This window comes from Myodes glareolus, chromosome 14 (genome assembly GCF_982192425.1).
Source record: "Myodes glareolus chromosome 14, mMyoGla1.1, whole genome shotgun sequence".
Classification (NCBI taxonomy): domain Eukaryota; kingdom Metazoa; phylum Chordata; class Mammalia; order Rodentia; family Cricetidae; genus Myodes; species Myodes glareolus.
Window position 1 is genome coordinate 39,072,129 of NC_142039.1, and position 18,028 is coordinate 39,090,156.

The window sequence follows — 18,028 nt, forward strand, 5'->3', positions numbered from 1 at the left end:
AAAGTGAGAAATATATATTTATATGTTAAATTATATCAGATTTAGGTAGAAGAAAGGTTGAATATATAAAAAGAAAAAATGGGCCTGGAAAAACCTCTAGATCACTTAAGAATAAACAAGAGGACCAAAGCGTTCTTCAAATAAAAGAAGGAAGACTGAGGAATATTTTACTTTTAATCTGATATTGACAAAATAGCTAAATTTACACATGACTTCTCTTAGCAGGGAAAAGAGTATCTTCCATATACATTAAAGACTGTCATAAGATACCAAACAGTTATGTTATTTTTCAACTCTGTCTTTTCCAGACTTCCAATATGTGTGTGAAGAATTCAGATCCTGAGATGAGAGCCAACACTTCAAGGTCATCTAGATAAAAAGAAAAATCAAATATTAAACTCATTTACATCAAACAGTCTTCAACAGGAACATGACAAGTTGACTATGGTAGGCAACATGTATCCATTAATTCCTTCCATTGTTAGCCTAATTGTTTTCTGCCGTTAATTCTGTATTCTACAACTTACTTTCATCGTCTCCACTGACAATGTTTCTTGTTCTCCTTGTCACCCTACCCACTATCTCCCCTTACCTCCCTCTCCTTCTCTTCCTACACTGTAGAATATAAACACTGGAAGGCTATGGACCCAAGAAATTACAGTGCCCTGCATGTTTTCATCCTGCTTGGCTTCTCTGAACACCCTCAACTGGAAATGATCCTCTCTGGAGTTGTCACCTTCTTCTACATTGTTACGTTGGTGGGTAACACAGCTATCATTCTTGCGTCCCTGCTGGATCCCCATCTCCACACACCAATGTACTTTTTCCTCAGGAATTTATCTTTCCTGGATTTGTGTTTCACAACCAGCATTGTCCCCCAGATGCTGGTTAACTTGTGGGGACCTGAAAAGACCATCAGCTCTGGGGGTTGCATAGTTCAGCTCTATGTGTATATGTGGCTAGGCTCTATCGAGTGTCTTCTCCTGGCTGTCATGTCCTATGACCGTTTCACAGCTATCTGCAAGCCATTGCACTATTTTGTAATCATGAATCCACGACTGTGTATCAAGATGATTGTCATGGTCTGGAGTATTAGCTTGGCCAACTCTGTACTATTATGCACACTCACTGTGAATTTGCCTCGCTGTGGACACAACCTTCTGGATCATTTCTTGTGTGAGTTGCCAGCCATGGTCAAGATAGCTTGTGTAGACACCACAGATGTCGAAATGGCTGTTTTTGCCCTAGGCATTGTTATTGTCCTTATGCCCCTCATTCTTATTCTTATTTCCTATGGCTACATAGCCAAAACTGTGCTCAACATGAAGTCAAAGGCAGGCCGAAAAAAGGCAATGAATACCTGTGGGTCTCATCTCACTGTGGTCTCTATATTCTATGGAGCTATTATCTATCTGTACTTACAACCAGGTAACAGGGCCTCCAAGGACCAGGGCAAGTTCCTCACCCTCTTTTACACCATCATCACTCCAAGCCTCAACCCTCTCATTTACACCCTAAGGAACAGAGACATGAAAGATGCGTTGAAAAAACTCATGAGGTTTTACCACAGATTTGCAGAAGTAAGGAGAAACTAGAAGTCATGGAAACGTATTAGAGAGCACAAAGCAATGAAGTAACTTATCTCAATTAGATTTGAATAAATAATGATCTTTGTTCATAGAAATCAATGGTTGAAGTTATTCTTTCATACAGAACTTGCATGGATGCAAACAACTTGAGGATCATCAAGCAGATCTTTCAGGTTTCTAACCATTGGCATATTCTCACGGAATACCAGTCCCTGAGAATCTCCGATTGCGAAACTGTAAACGTGAATGCATTTTAATTTATTTGGCATGTCCATGGAAACTGCTTTGGCTCATTCTAGATTTTCGATGTTAATGCTCACATTTTCCAAAACATTGACCCAAATGATTTCATGTGCATTGTATTTTGTACATTAAATAACAATTTACAAATAATTTGATGTATTCATTTGCCTCTCTGTCTGTCTGTCAGTATGACTGTATGTCTCTCTTTGTCTGTCTGTTTTTGAGTCAGGTTTTTATAAAACCAAGACTCTCTTAAACTTCTTATAAAGAACAGAAGGAGGGAGAATATGAGCAAAGAAATCAGGACTACAAGGGGATGATCAACCCACTGAGACAGTGTGCCTGATCTAATGGGAGCTCCCCAAATCTAGCGAAATGGGACTGAATGAGCATGGGATCAAATTGGACCCTCTAAATGTGGCTGACAATCAGGGCAGACTGAGAAGCTAATGATAATGGCACTGGGATTTGTCTCTACTGCATGTACTGACCTTTTGGGATCCTATTCTATTTGGATGCACACCTTCCTAAGCCAGGATGTAGTGGGGGAGGGCCTTGGACTTCCCACAGGGTAGGGTACCTTGCCCTCTCTCAGGACTGGAGTGGGAGAGAAGAGGGTATGTGAGGGCACGGGAAGGAAGTGGGTAGAGGGGAGGAAGTGGAAATTTTGATTGGTATTATTTATAAAGTAATTTTAAAAAACACCTTCTTATATAGCTGAGGATAGCCATGAGCTTTTTCTTCCTCTTTTCTAAACCTGCCAAGTCCTGGGAAACAGGTGTGTGCTACCATACCCAGTCTGTGTGGTGCTCTGGATTGAACCCAAGGCTTCATACATGCTAAGTAAGCACCCTACCAACTGTACCATATGCCCAGGCTTATAAATAATTTCGTCTATTAGATAATCTGTGGTATCATCAATACATTTATTTATAGTTAGCTTAGAAAATGCAGTATGTATGGCTGCAATCATCTTCAGCCCTACCTAAAGAGTCACTTGTTTACCATTTGTTCAGTGATATTTGGATCTAACATCTTTTGCAATTGCTGAATTTTTTTTTGAGATGAGTGACAGACTAAACTGTCTTAAAAGTGACCAACAAAGGGTTGGATTGATGTCTCAGTGATTAAGAGCATTGGTTGGTCTTCCAGAGGACCTGAATTTGATTCCCAGCACCCACATGGTGGCTCATGACTGTCTCTGTCCCTAGTTCCAGGAGATCAGACACTTCTGGACCCCAAGTGTGCCAAGCACACATGTAGTACACAGCCATCTATTCAGGCAAAACACAAATATACATAAAATAAATTTTTAAAGGTTACAACACTATCTTATTTCTTATTTGTTCCCCCGTGTGTGTGTGTGTGTATGTGTGTGTGTATTCATTCATTCCATGATTATTTTACTTTAATGAAAAAGTAATATGATAAATTTGATAACACACTTTTTATTTGTCATTTGATAACACACTTTTTATTTGTCTATGAAATGTGTTTGAATGTTAACAGGTCACATTGCAGTGCTTGTATGTGATGAAAATTCACAAGGTAAATAAAATCTTTATTTCCATATATCATAACATTTAGCTTTAATGAAAATAGTATTTTATTTAAGCTTTGTTGCATTCTGTTATCACATATACATCTCTAAAAACTTACTTTTAGATAATTTAAATAAAAACGAATTAGCAGAAAACCTCAGTGAAAGCTAAAGCTATCATGATATTTTTTTCCTCTATTGCTTCATAATTCATGAACTATAAAGAAGGAAGTCATTGGATGATTACTTACTTGGCCAATCAGAGAACACTATAACAGCTCACATAAAATGCATTTAATACAGAATAAGATATTGTGAATTTCTCTACCTTCCTCCTCATATCTCTTTGAAAATTTTTTCCCCATCCCACTGCACAGCTTGTATGTTCTGGGATGAATGCCACCCAACTCACTATTCCATCTTATGTTTCCTCTAATCTTTGTAAGGTGTGTGATTAATGAAGTTCAATGGTATAATAACCATTTCCTAGCTTTAGTACACTAAATATCTAAAATAAACTATAGTTAGGGACCCGTAGAAGGATGTTACACTGCCTACCAAGAACTATTTGTGTGTGTATCTAATTTTTATTTATCTCTTGCTTATCTTTTTTGCATTTAAGCTAGATATCAAGTAATATCTCAAATATATTTGTTTATCTGAATTTACATATAAATTTAGATCATTACATGAAATGTATCCTATTATTAAAAATTGAACTTCTCTATGCCTATGTTAGCTAATCAACCTTATCTCAAATGAATAACTTATGACTGGAAATGTAAAGAAATGTAAATGAAAATAAATAATAATAATGATAATTAAATTGAATTTTAACTTTAATAAATTGCTTCTTTGAACAAGGAATCATGTCAACATTTATGAGATTTGCCACACTGATATAAGGTCCACACAACAAGATCAACACTTTTTTGTTGCTGTTGTTGGTTGTTTTGTTTTGTTTATGAGACAGGGTTTCCCAGTACCTATGCAGTCAGTCCTGGAACTCACTCTGTAGACCAGCCTGGCCTTGAACTCACAGAGATCTGCCTCTGTCAGCTTCTGCCTCACAAGTGCTGGGATAAAAGGCGTATGCTACCACCACCCAACAGGATCAACACTTTTCAATACATACACATTAAAAAAAGATAGTACAGAGATTAACTTCCGATTCTCACCTCCAACTCTATTCTTCCAAGTCCAATCCCCCAGTCTCTTCTCTCCCTCTGCAGCAAAACACGTGCTGCAGCCTCAAACCCCACTCCATCCTCAATGGATCCCACAGAATTTTCCCTCCTAACCTTCTTCCTCCAACTTCTTTCTTTACCCAGTCCCAAACTCCAGCAGGGACATCCTAAGAACCCAATTGCAACTCCTGCCAGGGAATCAGGTAGACTCACTGCAGATCGTCACTCTTCCCTGCATTCCACCAAGTCCAGTTCTAAGAGCCCCAGTCTAATACCTAGACCTCTGGCAGACCTTCTGTGCCTTCTCCTCACTCCCAGTCTCTGTTCCCGAGGAATAAAAAACAGATCCTTGTAGAACAACCAGCTTTCCTCCCTGGTGTAGGAGTTCCTTCTGATTGTGTGTTACTTTCACTGGTTAATGAATAAAGAAACTGCCTGGGCCTAGTTGATAGGGTAGAACTTAGGTGGAAAAAAACAGAACTGAATGCTGGGAGGAAGAAGGACAGAGTCAGAGAAATCATGGATCCTCCGCTGGAGATGGACTCTGGTTAGAATCTCTGGTAAGCCACTGCAATGTGGCAATACACAGATTAATGGAGATGGGTTAAACTAATATGTAAGAGTTAGCCAATAAGAAGTTAGAGCTAATGACCAACCAGTGTTTTAATTAATACAGTTTCTGTGTGGTTATTATGGGTGTAAGCTAGCCAGACGGCTGGGACGAACAAGAAACCCGCTCCTTGTAACACCTTCCTCTTGTGAAACCCCACCACTGCCCTCTAGCCCATCACCACACCTAAGTCTCAGATCCCAGAAACACATTTTACATGGTACTCCCAGTTGCCAAACCTATCAAGACCCCCAATGGATTTTCCTACAGACAACACACAGTCACCACTCTCCTAGCAACAATAGAGGAAACAGAAATGAAGGAACAAAACACCAACCTAACAAGGACAACACCAGATATCAGCACCTAGAATTACTATCTTCCCAATCCAAAATACCTAGACACCAGTGCAAAAACACAATAACAGCAAGAACACTGTGTGCTCGCTAGGAACCAACAACCCTATCTTGAATGCCCTGAATTTTCCAACATTTGAAGCACAAATAAAACACCTTAAAACATTCTTTAGAAATATGATACAGTTCTTTTAAAAGGAAACAATCGAAAGCCTTGAAGGAATCTATGAAGACACAAAAACATTCAATAGAAACAATGAATAAAACCATAAGTGACTTAAACCCATAACCATACTGATGAATATTTTGCTTATCACCATGGATCCTTCAGCTGGCGATGGATGGAGATAGAGACAGAGACCCACATTGGAACACTGGACTTAACTCGCTAGGTCCAAACGAGAAGCAGAAGGAAAGAGAACGTGATCAAAGAAGGCAAGACCAGAGGGAACCTTCATCCGACGATGGATGGCGACACAGACGGAGACCCACATTGGAGCACCGGACTGAGTCCCCCAAGGTCCAAATGAGGAGCAGAAGGAGGAAGAACATGAAAAAGGAAATCAGGACCGCGAGGGGTGCGCTCACCCACTGATACAAGGGGACTGATCTAATGAGAGTTCACCAAGGCCAGTTGGACTGGGACTGAACGAGCACGTGATCCAACCAGATTCTCTGAATGTGGCCGGATTCTCTGAATGTGGCTGGCCCGGAGTCTTTCTGAAAAGCCATTGACAATGACACTGGGACTTGTTTCCTCTGCATATACTGGATTTTTGGGATCCAGTCTGTTTGGATACTTACCTTCCTGGACCTGGAGGGAGGAGGGAGGAACTTGAACTTCCCACAGGGCAGGAAACCCTGACTGCTCTTAGGGATGGAGAGAGAGGAGGAGAGGGAGTGGGGGGAGTGGGAGGGTATTGGGAGGAGGGGCGGAAATGGAAACTTTTATAATTTAATAAACTTTGAAAGAAAATAGAAATGAAATCAATAAAGAAAACTCAAACAGAGGAAAATCTGGAAACTTCAAAAGAAACGAGCTGTTTCCTGAACAGTTGGTGAAGGCCAACTTTACCAACAGAACACAAGAGAGAAAAGAAAGAACATCTGGCATTGAAGGCACAGTAGAAGAAATAAATTCACTGGTCAAGAAAATGTCAAATCAAAAAAACTCCTAACACAAAACTTCCAAAAATTTTGGGGACATTACGAAAAGACCAAATCTAAGAATAAAATAAATAGTGGAAGAAGAAGAAACACAAGTCAAATACACAGAAAAGTAATTTTAACAGAAACATAGAAGAAAATTTTCTTAATACTTGTGGGCAAATCTTTGGGAACCCTCAGGCCGGTCTTTTAGGGGAGTAGATAGGCAAACTGCAGAGTCTCACCTCTTCATCCATTCCTCCAAGTTCAATCACCCATGACCAGATCTCCAGGAGATATTCCCTAACAAAGGAGATAACTATCAAAGTACAAAAAGCACATAGAACATCAAATAGAGTGGACAACAAAGAAAAGGTTCCCTCAACATAATATAACCAAAGAAATAAAGGTACAGAACAGAGGAAATATTAAAAGCTGTAGGGGAATGTAAAGATGGACCTATTTTTTAATTTACTTTGTTTTTGAACATTGCTGTTTTGCCATGGGTGTCAGGTCTACTGGTACTGGAGTTACAGACAGATGTGAGCTGCCATGTGGGTGCTGGCAATTGAACCTGAGTCCTCTGGAAGAGCAGTCAGTGCTCTTAACTGCTGAGCCATCTCTCCAGTCCCTACATCTGACTTCTAATTGGAAAATCTAAAAGCCTGAAGAGCCTGAACAAAAGTTGTTCAGATTCAAAGATACCACAGATGACAGTCCAGAGTACTATATTCAGCAAAATTTTCAACAACTGTAGATGAGAAAATAAGATCACACATGATAAAACCAAATTTAAGCCCTAGAGAAGGTTCTAGAAGGTAAACTCCAACCTAAAGAGTTTAACTACATGCAAGAAAACACAGGGAATAAACAATCCTAGACGAGAAAAATCAGAAGAAGGAAAGCACACATATGAACACAGACAAACAAATAAACAACAAAAATCATTGTTTCTACATACCTCTCAATATCAGTCATCTCAATTCCCCAACCAAAAGACACAAATTAACAGAGTAGATGCACAACCAGAATCCATCCTTCTGCCGAATCAAGAAACACATCTTAACATCAAGTCAAAGTAAAGGGTTGGAAAGATATTCCAAGGAAAGGAGCCTAAGAAACTAGCTAGTTTCAGTGTTTGAATTCTGACAAAATAGACTTCAAACCAAAACTAAACAGAAGAGATGAGGAAGGAAAAAGCCATCAAGAGGACATTTCAGCCTCTATGCCCAAAACACAAGTGCCCAAAGTTTGTTAAAAAAAAAATCCTGCATCTTAAATCGCATACTGTCTCTCATACACTGATAGTGGGGGACTAATACCCTACTATCAGCTATAGACAAGTTATGCAGAAAAACCACTAAATAGGGAACTGTGGGAAATAACTGAAGTTATAAACCAAATGGACCTAACACATAGGTTAGGTCCTATAACAAAACATTTCACGCAAACACAAAAGAATATGCTTTCTACTCTGTACCTTATGGAACTTTGTCCAGAATTGACCATTGCCTCAAGTCTCAACAGATACAAGAAAATCAAAACAACACAGTGCAACTCCTCTGACCACCACAGATCAAAGCTGGATATCAACAACGGAAAGTTTACAGACTCGTAGAAACTGAACAGTTCTGTAAGCAGAGACTGCGCTTTCACTTCCCGGCCGCTTGTTCCCAAATGATCAGAAAGAAACTATATTAATTAAAATACTGTTTGGTCTATTACCTCAGACTTCGTAATAACTAACTCCTGCAACTTAAATTATCCCATTCTTATCAATCCATGTTTCACCACAAGGCTGTGACCTACAGGTAGGCGCCTTTCTCCTTCCACAGCTACAAGGTGTCTCCCTGACTCTGACTTCTCTCTCTCTCTCTCTCTCTCTCTCTCTCTCTCTCTCTCTCTCTCTCTCTCTCTGTGTGTGTGTGTGTGTGTGTGTGTGTGTGTGTGTGTCTGTCTGTGTGTGTGTGTGTGTGTGTGTGTGTGTGTGTGTGTGTGTGTGTGTGTTTCCCACCTGGCTTTACAGTGCTAAGCCATTGGTGAAAACAGCTTTTTTCATCAACCAATAAAGCAACATATTACAGAAGGACATCCCACATCACAGTTCTTTACTGAATGAAATGTCAAGGCCAAAATTAAGATAGAAATCAGAGACTTTCTAGAATCGAATTAAAATGAATATACAACATAGCCAAACCTATGGGACAATAATGAAGGTTGTTCTAACAGACAAGTTTATATCACTAAATGCCTTTATTGATATTTTAAGTAGGTAAAGACGTGTTTTACTTGTTTATGCTGAGGAAAATTACTTTATTTGAAGGTGTGTTAGCCTTGTTTCTGCTGCCTTCCGTAACAAAAGATGCATTACTTAATGCTGCGGTTAATTATGTAAAGATGTGTTGTATTTGTTTTATCTTGCCTACCTAAGACACCTGATTGGTCTACTAAAAAGCTTAATGGCTAATAGCAAGGCAAGAGAAATAATAGGTGAGGTGGTTGGGCAGAGAGACTTGCATGAGGAAGAGGGGAAAAGGAAAGTGAGGAGTGAGTAAAGGAAGGTAGGAGGAGAACATGAGGGATCAGAAAGTTGAGATGGGGAAGGAGAGAGAGAGCAAGGAAAGACATATCTTGATAGAAACATCCATTATGGGGTTAGCGAGAAACCTAGCACTAGGGAAATCCCCAAGAATCCACAAGAATAACCCCAGTTAAGAATCTAAGCAATAGTAAAGAGGGCACATTAACTGTTCTTCCCCTGTAAACAGATTGATGACTGCCTTAATTGTCATCAGAGACATATATATTCTTATATACAGTATCTGATAGAAGCAGATGCAGAGATCCACAACTAAGAACTGGGCCAAGCTCCTGGAATCCGATAGTAGAGATGGGGGGGCAATAATATGAGCAAAGGGCCAAGACCATGATGTGTATACCTACAAAAACAACTGACCCAAGGTAGTAGGAGCTCATTGACTCTGGACAGACAGCTGGAAAACTTTCATAGGTCCGAACTAGGCCCTCTGAAAGTGGGTGACAACAGTATGGTTAAGGAAATCTGCGAGGCAGTGGAAGCAGGATTACCCCTAGTGCTTGTTGCCTGAGATTTCTGTCCTCCCTGGTCCCACAGCTGTTCAGTCCCAAAGAAACAAACAGAGGTCTACATTAATTATAAACTGGTTGGCTTATTACCTCAGGCTTCTTATTAATTCTTACATCCTACATTAACTCAATTCTTGTCTGTGTCAGCCACATAGCTTGGTAAATTTGATCAGCAAACCATTCTCATCTTGCTTCCTCTATGTCTGGGTGATGACTACAGACTGAGTCATTCCTCTTCCCAGAATTCTCCTGTTTTAGTCCCCCACCTATACTTCCTGCCTGGCTACTTGCCACTAAGCACTTTATTAAAACAATACAAGAGACTAGGTACAAGACCATTGTCCCGCAGCACCCTGCCTTTTCTTCAAAATAAAAACTCTGAATCTAATCTCCTTTGCTTAGCTTTTTTCATGACCATTAACCATAAGAACTTGTAACCAACATTCTAAACAAAAACAAACACCCATAATCTATATTTTGGAAATGTGGGTGTGGTTCAAGGCTACTTTCCACTGGTTGGGGGGGTGCTAATAATCTTATGGGGACCTAAAGAAAATTCAGGATTATAATCAAGTCCTGACTGAAATATCCTGTGAGGCTTAATCATCTCAGCCAGCAGTCTGGAGTCTGTTTTGGATGCAGAACTAAGAAAAAACACCAACACAGGTCCTCTGAAACATTGGATCATCTAGGTGATCTGCTCCAATTGGAGATTTTTCAAGGGTCTTCCTTGATCAATACTGATTTCTCCTAACCCAGAATGAATTCTCAACTTCTCATTTCCTGTGGAAATAAAAGAAAAACCTCTTCTTCAAAGAAACATATCTTTTGACTAAAATTTTGAAGTCAAGGCATTTTCAAAATATATATGTTGAATTCATCCAGCAGCATTTAAAATCAAATGTTTTTTAGCAGCTGCTGATCCTTACTCAGATGTCATACAATTCAAAGACAACACAAAAATATATAGTATCCAGATTCTCTGTGTATTTTTCATCTTTATGTGGCTTTATTTTAAACTCTATGTTTTTTTCTTTTTCTTTTTGATTTTTGGTTTTTTGAAACAAGGTTTCTCTGTGTACCTTTGGTTGCCCTGGAACTCACTCCATAGACAAGGCTGTCCTTGAACTCACAGAGAGCTGCCTGCCTCTTCCTCACAAGTGCTGGGATTAAAGCTGTGTACTACCACACCACCACACCCAACTTCTCTCTCTCTCTCTCTCTCTCTCTCTCTCTCTCTCTCTCTCTCTCTCTCTCTCTCTCTGTCTCCTTCATCCTTTTTGTTTTCTCTCCTAAGCCTACATATATTTTTAAACACACTATAAAGCACTTAGAAGTTTTTTCATCTGTATCTATCTTTACTGTATATCTCTCTTTTACTGACCATATGACTCTTTAATTTTCTAAGTGATATGGCTAGGACCCATTCCTTAGCTTTCTGAGAGTCTAGCCTCAGGTTGAGGTACTGGCCAGAGCCATGTTTATTGCCAGAACTCTGTGGGGTTTCAAGGTTCCTGCTACCACCAAAAAGCATGCAGCCAGCTATTCATCAACAACATTTAAGTGTTTCAAGGCAGGGCCTCTTAAAAGAGCTACAAGGTTTCGCAGCTAAAGCTGAGTCAGGAAATTTCTCTTAAATGAGACACACTTGTCTCTAGCAAACAGAGCCCACCTGAGAAAATGCTGCTACCAAGAAGCCATGCTTAACTCTGTTCTTTTGTGTCTAGAATTACTTCCCAAACTATTTCAGGTTTTAAGTGTATTTAGGTGTCCACACTGGTGCTATTTTTTGAGAGAGGTTTACCTGGTCCCACAGCTGTTCAGTCCCAAAGAAACATACAGAGGTCTACATTAATCATAAACTGGTTAGCCTATTAGCTCAGGCTTCTTATTAACTCTTGCATCCTACATTAGCTTATAATTCTTGCCTGTGTCAGTCACATGGCTTGGTAACTTTTATCAGCAAAGCATTCTCATCTTGCTTCCTCTGCATCTGGGTGATGACTGTAGACTGAGTCTTTGCTGTTCCCAGAATTCTCCTGTTCTAGTCTAATGGCGAATCAATCCTACACCAGTAATGTTTTAAAGGGGTATTTATTTTGGTGGGTAAACTTACATGCACATAAACCGTCAGGAAAGGAGCCTAGTCGCAGGAGCCGGAACCAAGCGCCGGAACTAAGAGGCCTAGTCGAGGCTTGCTACTCTTCTTTTAAAGAGAAATGTACCACGCCCCAGTGGGCTGGTATTTCAGCGGCTATTGGCTGAAGGAGCGGAAGGCTCTCCCGCAACACTGTGGGCTCGTGCTTCAGCGACAATTAGCTGAAGCAGAGGAAGGTACTCACGCAGCACCTCCCCCTTTCGTTTAAGTAAGAGAGTTCTAAGCCTACTATGAAATTATATACAGTAAGTACAAACCTATACAATTATATACAATAAGTACAAATATCCTATTATAACAGGCTTAAGTCTTGTATAACAAATAACTTGGCCAAGTCATGAGAGAGGAAAGTAGCTACATTTATCTAATCTTCAACCCCTTAGAAGATCCAAGAAGGGAAATAATGTTACCTGAGTAATTAGGAAGTGCAATCAAAGAACTTCCAAATCATGCAACAAATCATAGAGACAACTGGCTACCTGGGCAATCACCAAAGACCTGTTTGCAGCATTGAAGCAACCAACTTTGAGTAAGGCCTAGAATAACTGACAGATTATTTTTAACAGCCAAGAGATTTTTCAAAACCATCTTACCCTGTCTTGGCAAGATTTAACAGTTCTGTTTATCCTTATTTGAATTTTATCCATTTCTGGATTTTAACAGGCAAGAGATTTTTCAAAACCGTCTTACCCTGTCTTGGCAAGATTTGACAGTTCTGCTTATCCATTTCTGGATACTGTGTATTTGTCAGTAGTTAAGGTATGGGCAGTTCCTTGCCCAGAGGCCGGTTTTGTCAAGAAGACAAGCTCCAAGTGGAGTGTCTTTGGTGCTCAACAATCTCGCGGGAATAGGTCAGTGTTGCCAGGAGTGATTGTGTCTCATTACACAGAACTCTAAGATTAAATTAGATGCCATTTTCTACAGCTCTTCGAAGAGGTTGAAGACTATTTATATATAATCTCTATGTATCTAAAGAACCTGATTAGTCTAACCGTAAATATGACAGACATAGGTGACTATTGATCTACAATTCTTAACATGTATCTAACTTAAAGACTAAGAGAATAAACAACTGTGCAATAAGTGAGGACAATGACCTCCACATGTAAACAATAAATATCAATACATAAACAATATATGAGTATCTTAATCAGAGGTAGAAATGTACACTGCAATATGGTATACATATATCAATACAAGATATATCAATACATAAAAAATGTTTTAAACAGGTAGAAGCATGCATGCACACAGTATTCAATATAATTTAACTTTGTATCCATATACAAAAATCTATGCCGATGTAATTATCTATAAATAACTCACAAATACCATTATTATCTACCCAATTTTTCCTCTTTTTTTAAAAAAAGAAACCAGAGCTTATAAAATTCCTTTCCCAACTTTCAACCATACACTAATTATAATCAATCCCTAAATGTTGTTCCTAAACCTGAGGACAAACTTTGCTGAGAAAGGGAACATCGTCCTCTGGAATTACTTCCAGCTGTCATGGGAGTGAGGTTCTTTCTGGAGAATCCTGTGAAAGTAAAATGATGATTAAATTTCAAGATCAATGTCTTTTAAAATTGCAAACAGTCTCTGAGTATTTTGTGGAGGTCTGGCCAGAATGTTGTACAAGATGTGCACCATTTCAGCTAACCAAGTTGGAATCATCTGTGCAGCTGACACCCAAAACAGGACTTGTAGTAGAGCTATCAGTATCGTGATGTCATATCAACCGAGTGGAGTTGTTGTTATGGGGGGGTTCCATCTTCTTCCTGGAAGCTTCAAATGTCCGTGCAGGAAAAACTCATTGTTCATTTTGGAAAACTTAAACATTAATTATATAGACATATACAAACATATATTCAATGAAAGGTATGATAGACATATTCAATGAAAAGTATGATAGATATGAAGAAAAGCAAAGATGTTTTCTAAACTCATATTTCTTTCTGTCTCATATCATGACTCTTGCCATAAGACAGAAACTCCAGAAACTCTGGGTTTTTCTCTTAACAACAGGCTTGGAATTAGAGAGGGACCGAGCCAAGAGTCCAACTCAAAAACCAGCTCTATAAATTCAGAAATATGATTTAGTATATTCCAGAGCTTCATACACACAGAACCTATTCAGTTTTCTTGATAGTCCTTATTGGGTAGTTATATTACCTTCTGTCAGTATTCAAATATTCAGGGTCCCTTGAATTTTTCAAAGATGAGTGTTTTCCTGTGGAGGTAAGAAAAGAACCCTGCCCCCATTCTATGTTTTTCTTACCACCTGTATGGTTATCATCATTGTAGATGCTGTCATTTCTTCTTTCCAAGAGGTTTCTTCTATTCAAATCTAACCTTTATTAATTTTGATGGTATCCACAATATTTCTTCTCCTATGGAAACAAGAGCAAAACCCATTCTCCAACATCTGGGGTGCATCTTGAGGACAGTTTCTGGTGAGCCAGCTAAACATTCTGTTTGTTCCATTCTCCCTCTGCCTCACCTGGTGATTAGCTGTAGGGCATTGTTTCATCTTTGGTATGGTAATTTCCCACCTGCCTGGGCAGAAATCCTTGTGCAGTAGCTAGGTATAATAGGATTTCCCCAAAGTTGAATAAATGGCATTGCGCATTCAGCTGATCTCCTTTCAAATGACCCAGGTCTCTTGTGTGTTCTTTCAATCTTCAGGCCCTTGCCCAACTCGCATATGGTACAGTGGCAAGGGAACTGTACCGAGGGGGTAACACAGAATCGGGTGTTACACCAACACCCAAGGAAAAACACAAAATGGGTCAATATCCTTGATGAACATAGATGCAAAAATACTCAATAAATTCTTTCAAACCATATACAAACATATAAAAAGCTTCATCCACCATAATATAGTTGTATTTATTCTAGAGATGATTCAGTATACATAAGTCAATAAATTAATAAATCATATAACTTAAAAACAAAAATAACATGGTCATCTCAATAGATGCAGAAACAGTCTTAACGAATTTCAACCTGTCTTCATGATACACCTCCTGGAGACAGAGGACTGGAGAGAACATCTCTCAACAGATACATGACAAACTCACAGTAAACAGCAAGCTATATGGAAAAAAAACTTGAAGAAATACGACTGACATCAGAAATAATACAGGGCTGTCCACTTATTCCTTTTCAATATAGAGCTTGAAATACTTGATAGAACAATAAGACACGAGAGAAAATTTGGTGAGCTCCCATTAGATCAGGCACACTGTCTCAGTGGGTGGAGCAATCCCTCATGGTCCTGACATCCTTGCTCATCTTCTCCCTCCTTCTGCTCTTCAGTTGGACCTTGGGAGCTCAGTCCACTGCTCTGATGTGGGTCTCTGTCTCTATCTCCATCCATCGATGGATGAAGGTTCTACGGTGACATTCAAGATAGTCATCAATCTGACTACATGACAAGGCCAGTTCAGGCACCCTCTTCTCCACTGCCCAGGGTCCTAGCTGTGGACATCTCCGTGGACACCTGGGAATCACTCTAGAGCCAAACCTCTTGCCAACCCCAAAATGACTCCCTTAATTAAGATATCTTCTTCCCTGCTCCCATATCCACCCTTCCTCTTTCTCAACCATCCCATTCCCCCAAGCTCTCTCCAATCCCTCTCCCCTTTTCCCCACCCCACGCCCACCCCCATTCTCCCAACTTTTGCCTGGCGATCTTGTCTGCTTCCAATTTCCAGGAGGATCTATATATGTTCTTCTTTGGGTTCACCTTATTACTTGGCTTTTCTAGGATCGCAAACTATAGGCTCGTTATCCTTTGTTTATGACTAGAATCCACTTATGAGTGAGTACATACCATATTCAGATTTTGGGTCTGGGTTATCTCACTCAGGATCCATCCATTTGCATGCAAAATTCAAGATGTCATTGTTTTACCGCTGGGGAGTACACTAACGTGTATATGTACCACACTTTCTTTATCCATTCTTCCATTGAGGGGCACCTAGGTTGTTTCCAGGTTCTGGTTATCACAAATAATGTTGCTATGAACCTAGTTGAACAAATGCTTTTGTAGTCGGACTGGGCATCTCTTGGGTATATTCTCAAGAGTGGTATTGCTGGCTCTTGAGGTAGGTTGATTCCCAATTTTCTGAGAAACTACCACACTGATTTCCAAAGTGGTTGCACAAGTTTGCATCACCACCAGCAATGAATGAGTGGTCCCCTTTGTCCATATCCTCTCCAGCATAGGCTATCATTGGTGTTTTTGATTTTAGCCATTCTGACAGGTGTAAGATGGTATCTCAAAGTTGTTTTGATTTCCATTTTCCTGATTGCTAAGGAAGTTGAGCATGACCTTAAGTGTCTTTTGGTCATTTGAACTTCTTCTGTTGAGAATTCTCTGTTTAGTTCAGTACCCGATTTTGTAATTGGGTTATTTAGAATTCTAATGTCTAGTTTCTTGAGTTCTTTATATATTTTGGAGATCAGACCTTTGTCTGATGTGGAGTTGGTGAAAATCTCCAATTCAGTAGGTTGCCTTTTTGTCTTAATGACTGTGTCCTTTGCTTTACAGAAGCTTCTCAGTTTCAGGAGGTCCCATTCATTCATTGTTGCTCTTATTGTCTGTGCTACTGGGGTTATACATAGGAAGTAGTCTCCTGTGCCCATGTACTGCAGGCTACTTCCCACCTTCTCTTCTGTCAAATTCAATGTGGTCAGATTTATATTGACGTCTTTAAAACATTTGAACGTGAGTTTTGTGCATCATGATAGAGATGGATCTATTTTCATTCTTCTACTGGTTGACATCCAGTTATGACAGCACCATTTGGTAAAGATTTTCTTTCTTCCATAATATTTTTAACTCCTTTGTCAAAAATCAGGTGTTCATAGGTTTGTGGATTAATATCCACATCTTCTGTTCAATTCCATTGGTCAACATCTCTGTTTTTATGCCAATACCAAGCTCTTTTCATTATTGTAGCTCTGTAATACAGCTTGATTTCAGGGATGGTAATGCCTCTGGAAGCTCCTTTACCATATAGGATTGTTTTGGCTATCCTGGGTTTTTTGTTTTTCCACATAAAGTTGATTATTGTTCTCTCAAGGTGTGTGAAGAATTTTGTTGGGATTTTGATGGGGATTGCATTGAATTTATAGATTGCCTTTGGTAGAATTGCCATTTTTATTATATTGTTCCTACCAATCCAAGAGCATGGGAAATCCTTCCATTTTCTGGTATCCTTTTCAGTTTCTTTCTTCAAGGACTTAAAGTTCTTGTCAAATAGATCTTTCACTTCCTTGGTTAGTGTTACCCCAAGATACTTTATGCTATTTGTGACTATCGTGAAAGGTGATGTTTCTCTGATTTCCCTCTCTACTTCTTTATCCTTTGTGTATAGGAGGGCTACTGAGTTTTTTGAGTTGATCTTGTATCCTGTCACATCACTTAAGGTATTTATCAGTTGTAGGAGTGTCTTTGGTAGAGTTTTTTGGGGTCACTTATGTACACTATCATATCATCTGCAAATAACAAAAGTTTGACTTCTTCTTTCCAATCTGAATCCCCTTGATCTCCTTATGTTGTCTCATTGCTATTGCTAGAACTTCAAGCACTATATTGAAGCCATATGGAGAGAGTGGACAGCCTTGTATTATTCCTGATTTTAGTGGAATGGCTTTGAGTTTCTCTCCGTTTAATTTGATGTTAGCTGTCGGCTTGATGTATATTGCTTTTATTATATTTAGGTATGGTCCTTGTATTCCTGATCTCTCCAAGACCTTTATCATAAAGGGGTGTTGAATTTTGTCAAATGCTTTTTCAACATCTAATGAAATGATTATATGGGTTTTTTCTTTCAGTTTATTTATATGATGGATTACATGGATAGATTTTCGTATGTTGAACCAGCCCTGCAACTGTAGGACAAAGCTGACTTGATTATAATGGATAATATTTTGATGTGTTCTTGGATTCGATTTGCCAGTATTTTATTGAGAATTTTTGCATTGATGTTCATGAGTGAGATTGGTCTGTAAATTCTCTTTTTTGGTTGAGTCTTTGTGTGGTTTTGGTATCAGGGTAACTGTAGCTTCATAAAAAGAGTTT

At 39.2% G+C, this 18,028-nt stretch overlaps 1 protein-coding gene across 1 annotated transcript; it reads left to right on the forward strand.

Annotated features, from left to right (window-relative positions):
* The first annotated feature begins 641 nt into the window (after positions 1-641).
* On the forward strand, positions 642-1,595 carry LOC148119792 (olfactory receptor 2W1-like). Its single transcript, XM_087896681.1, has one exon. The coding sequence runs from the start codon at positions 642-644 to the stop codon at positions 1,593-1,595; it is 954 nt and encodes a 317-aa protein (XP_087752807.1).
* The last annotated feature ends 16,433 nt before the right edge of the window (positions 1,596-18,028 follow it).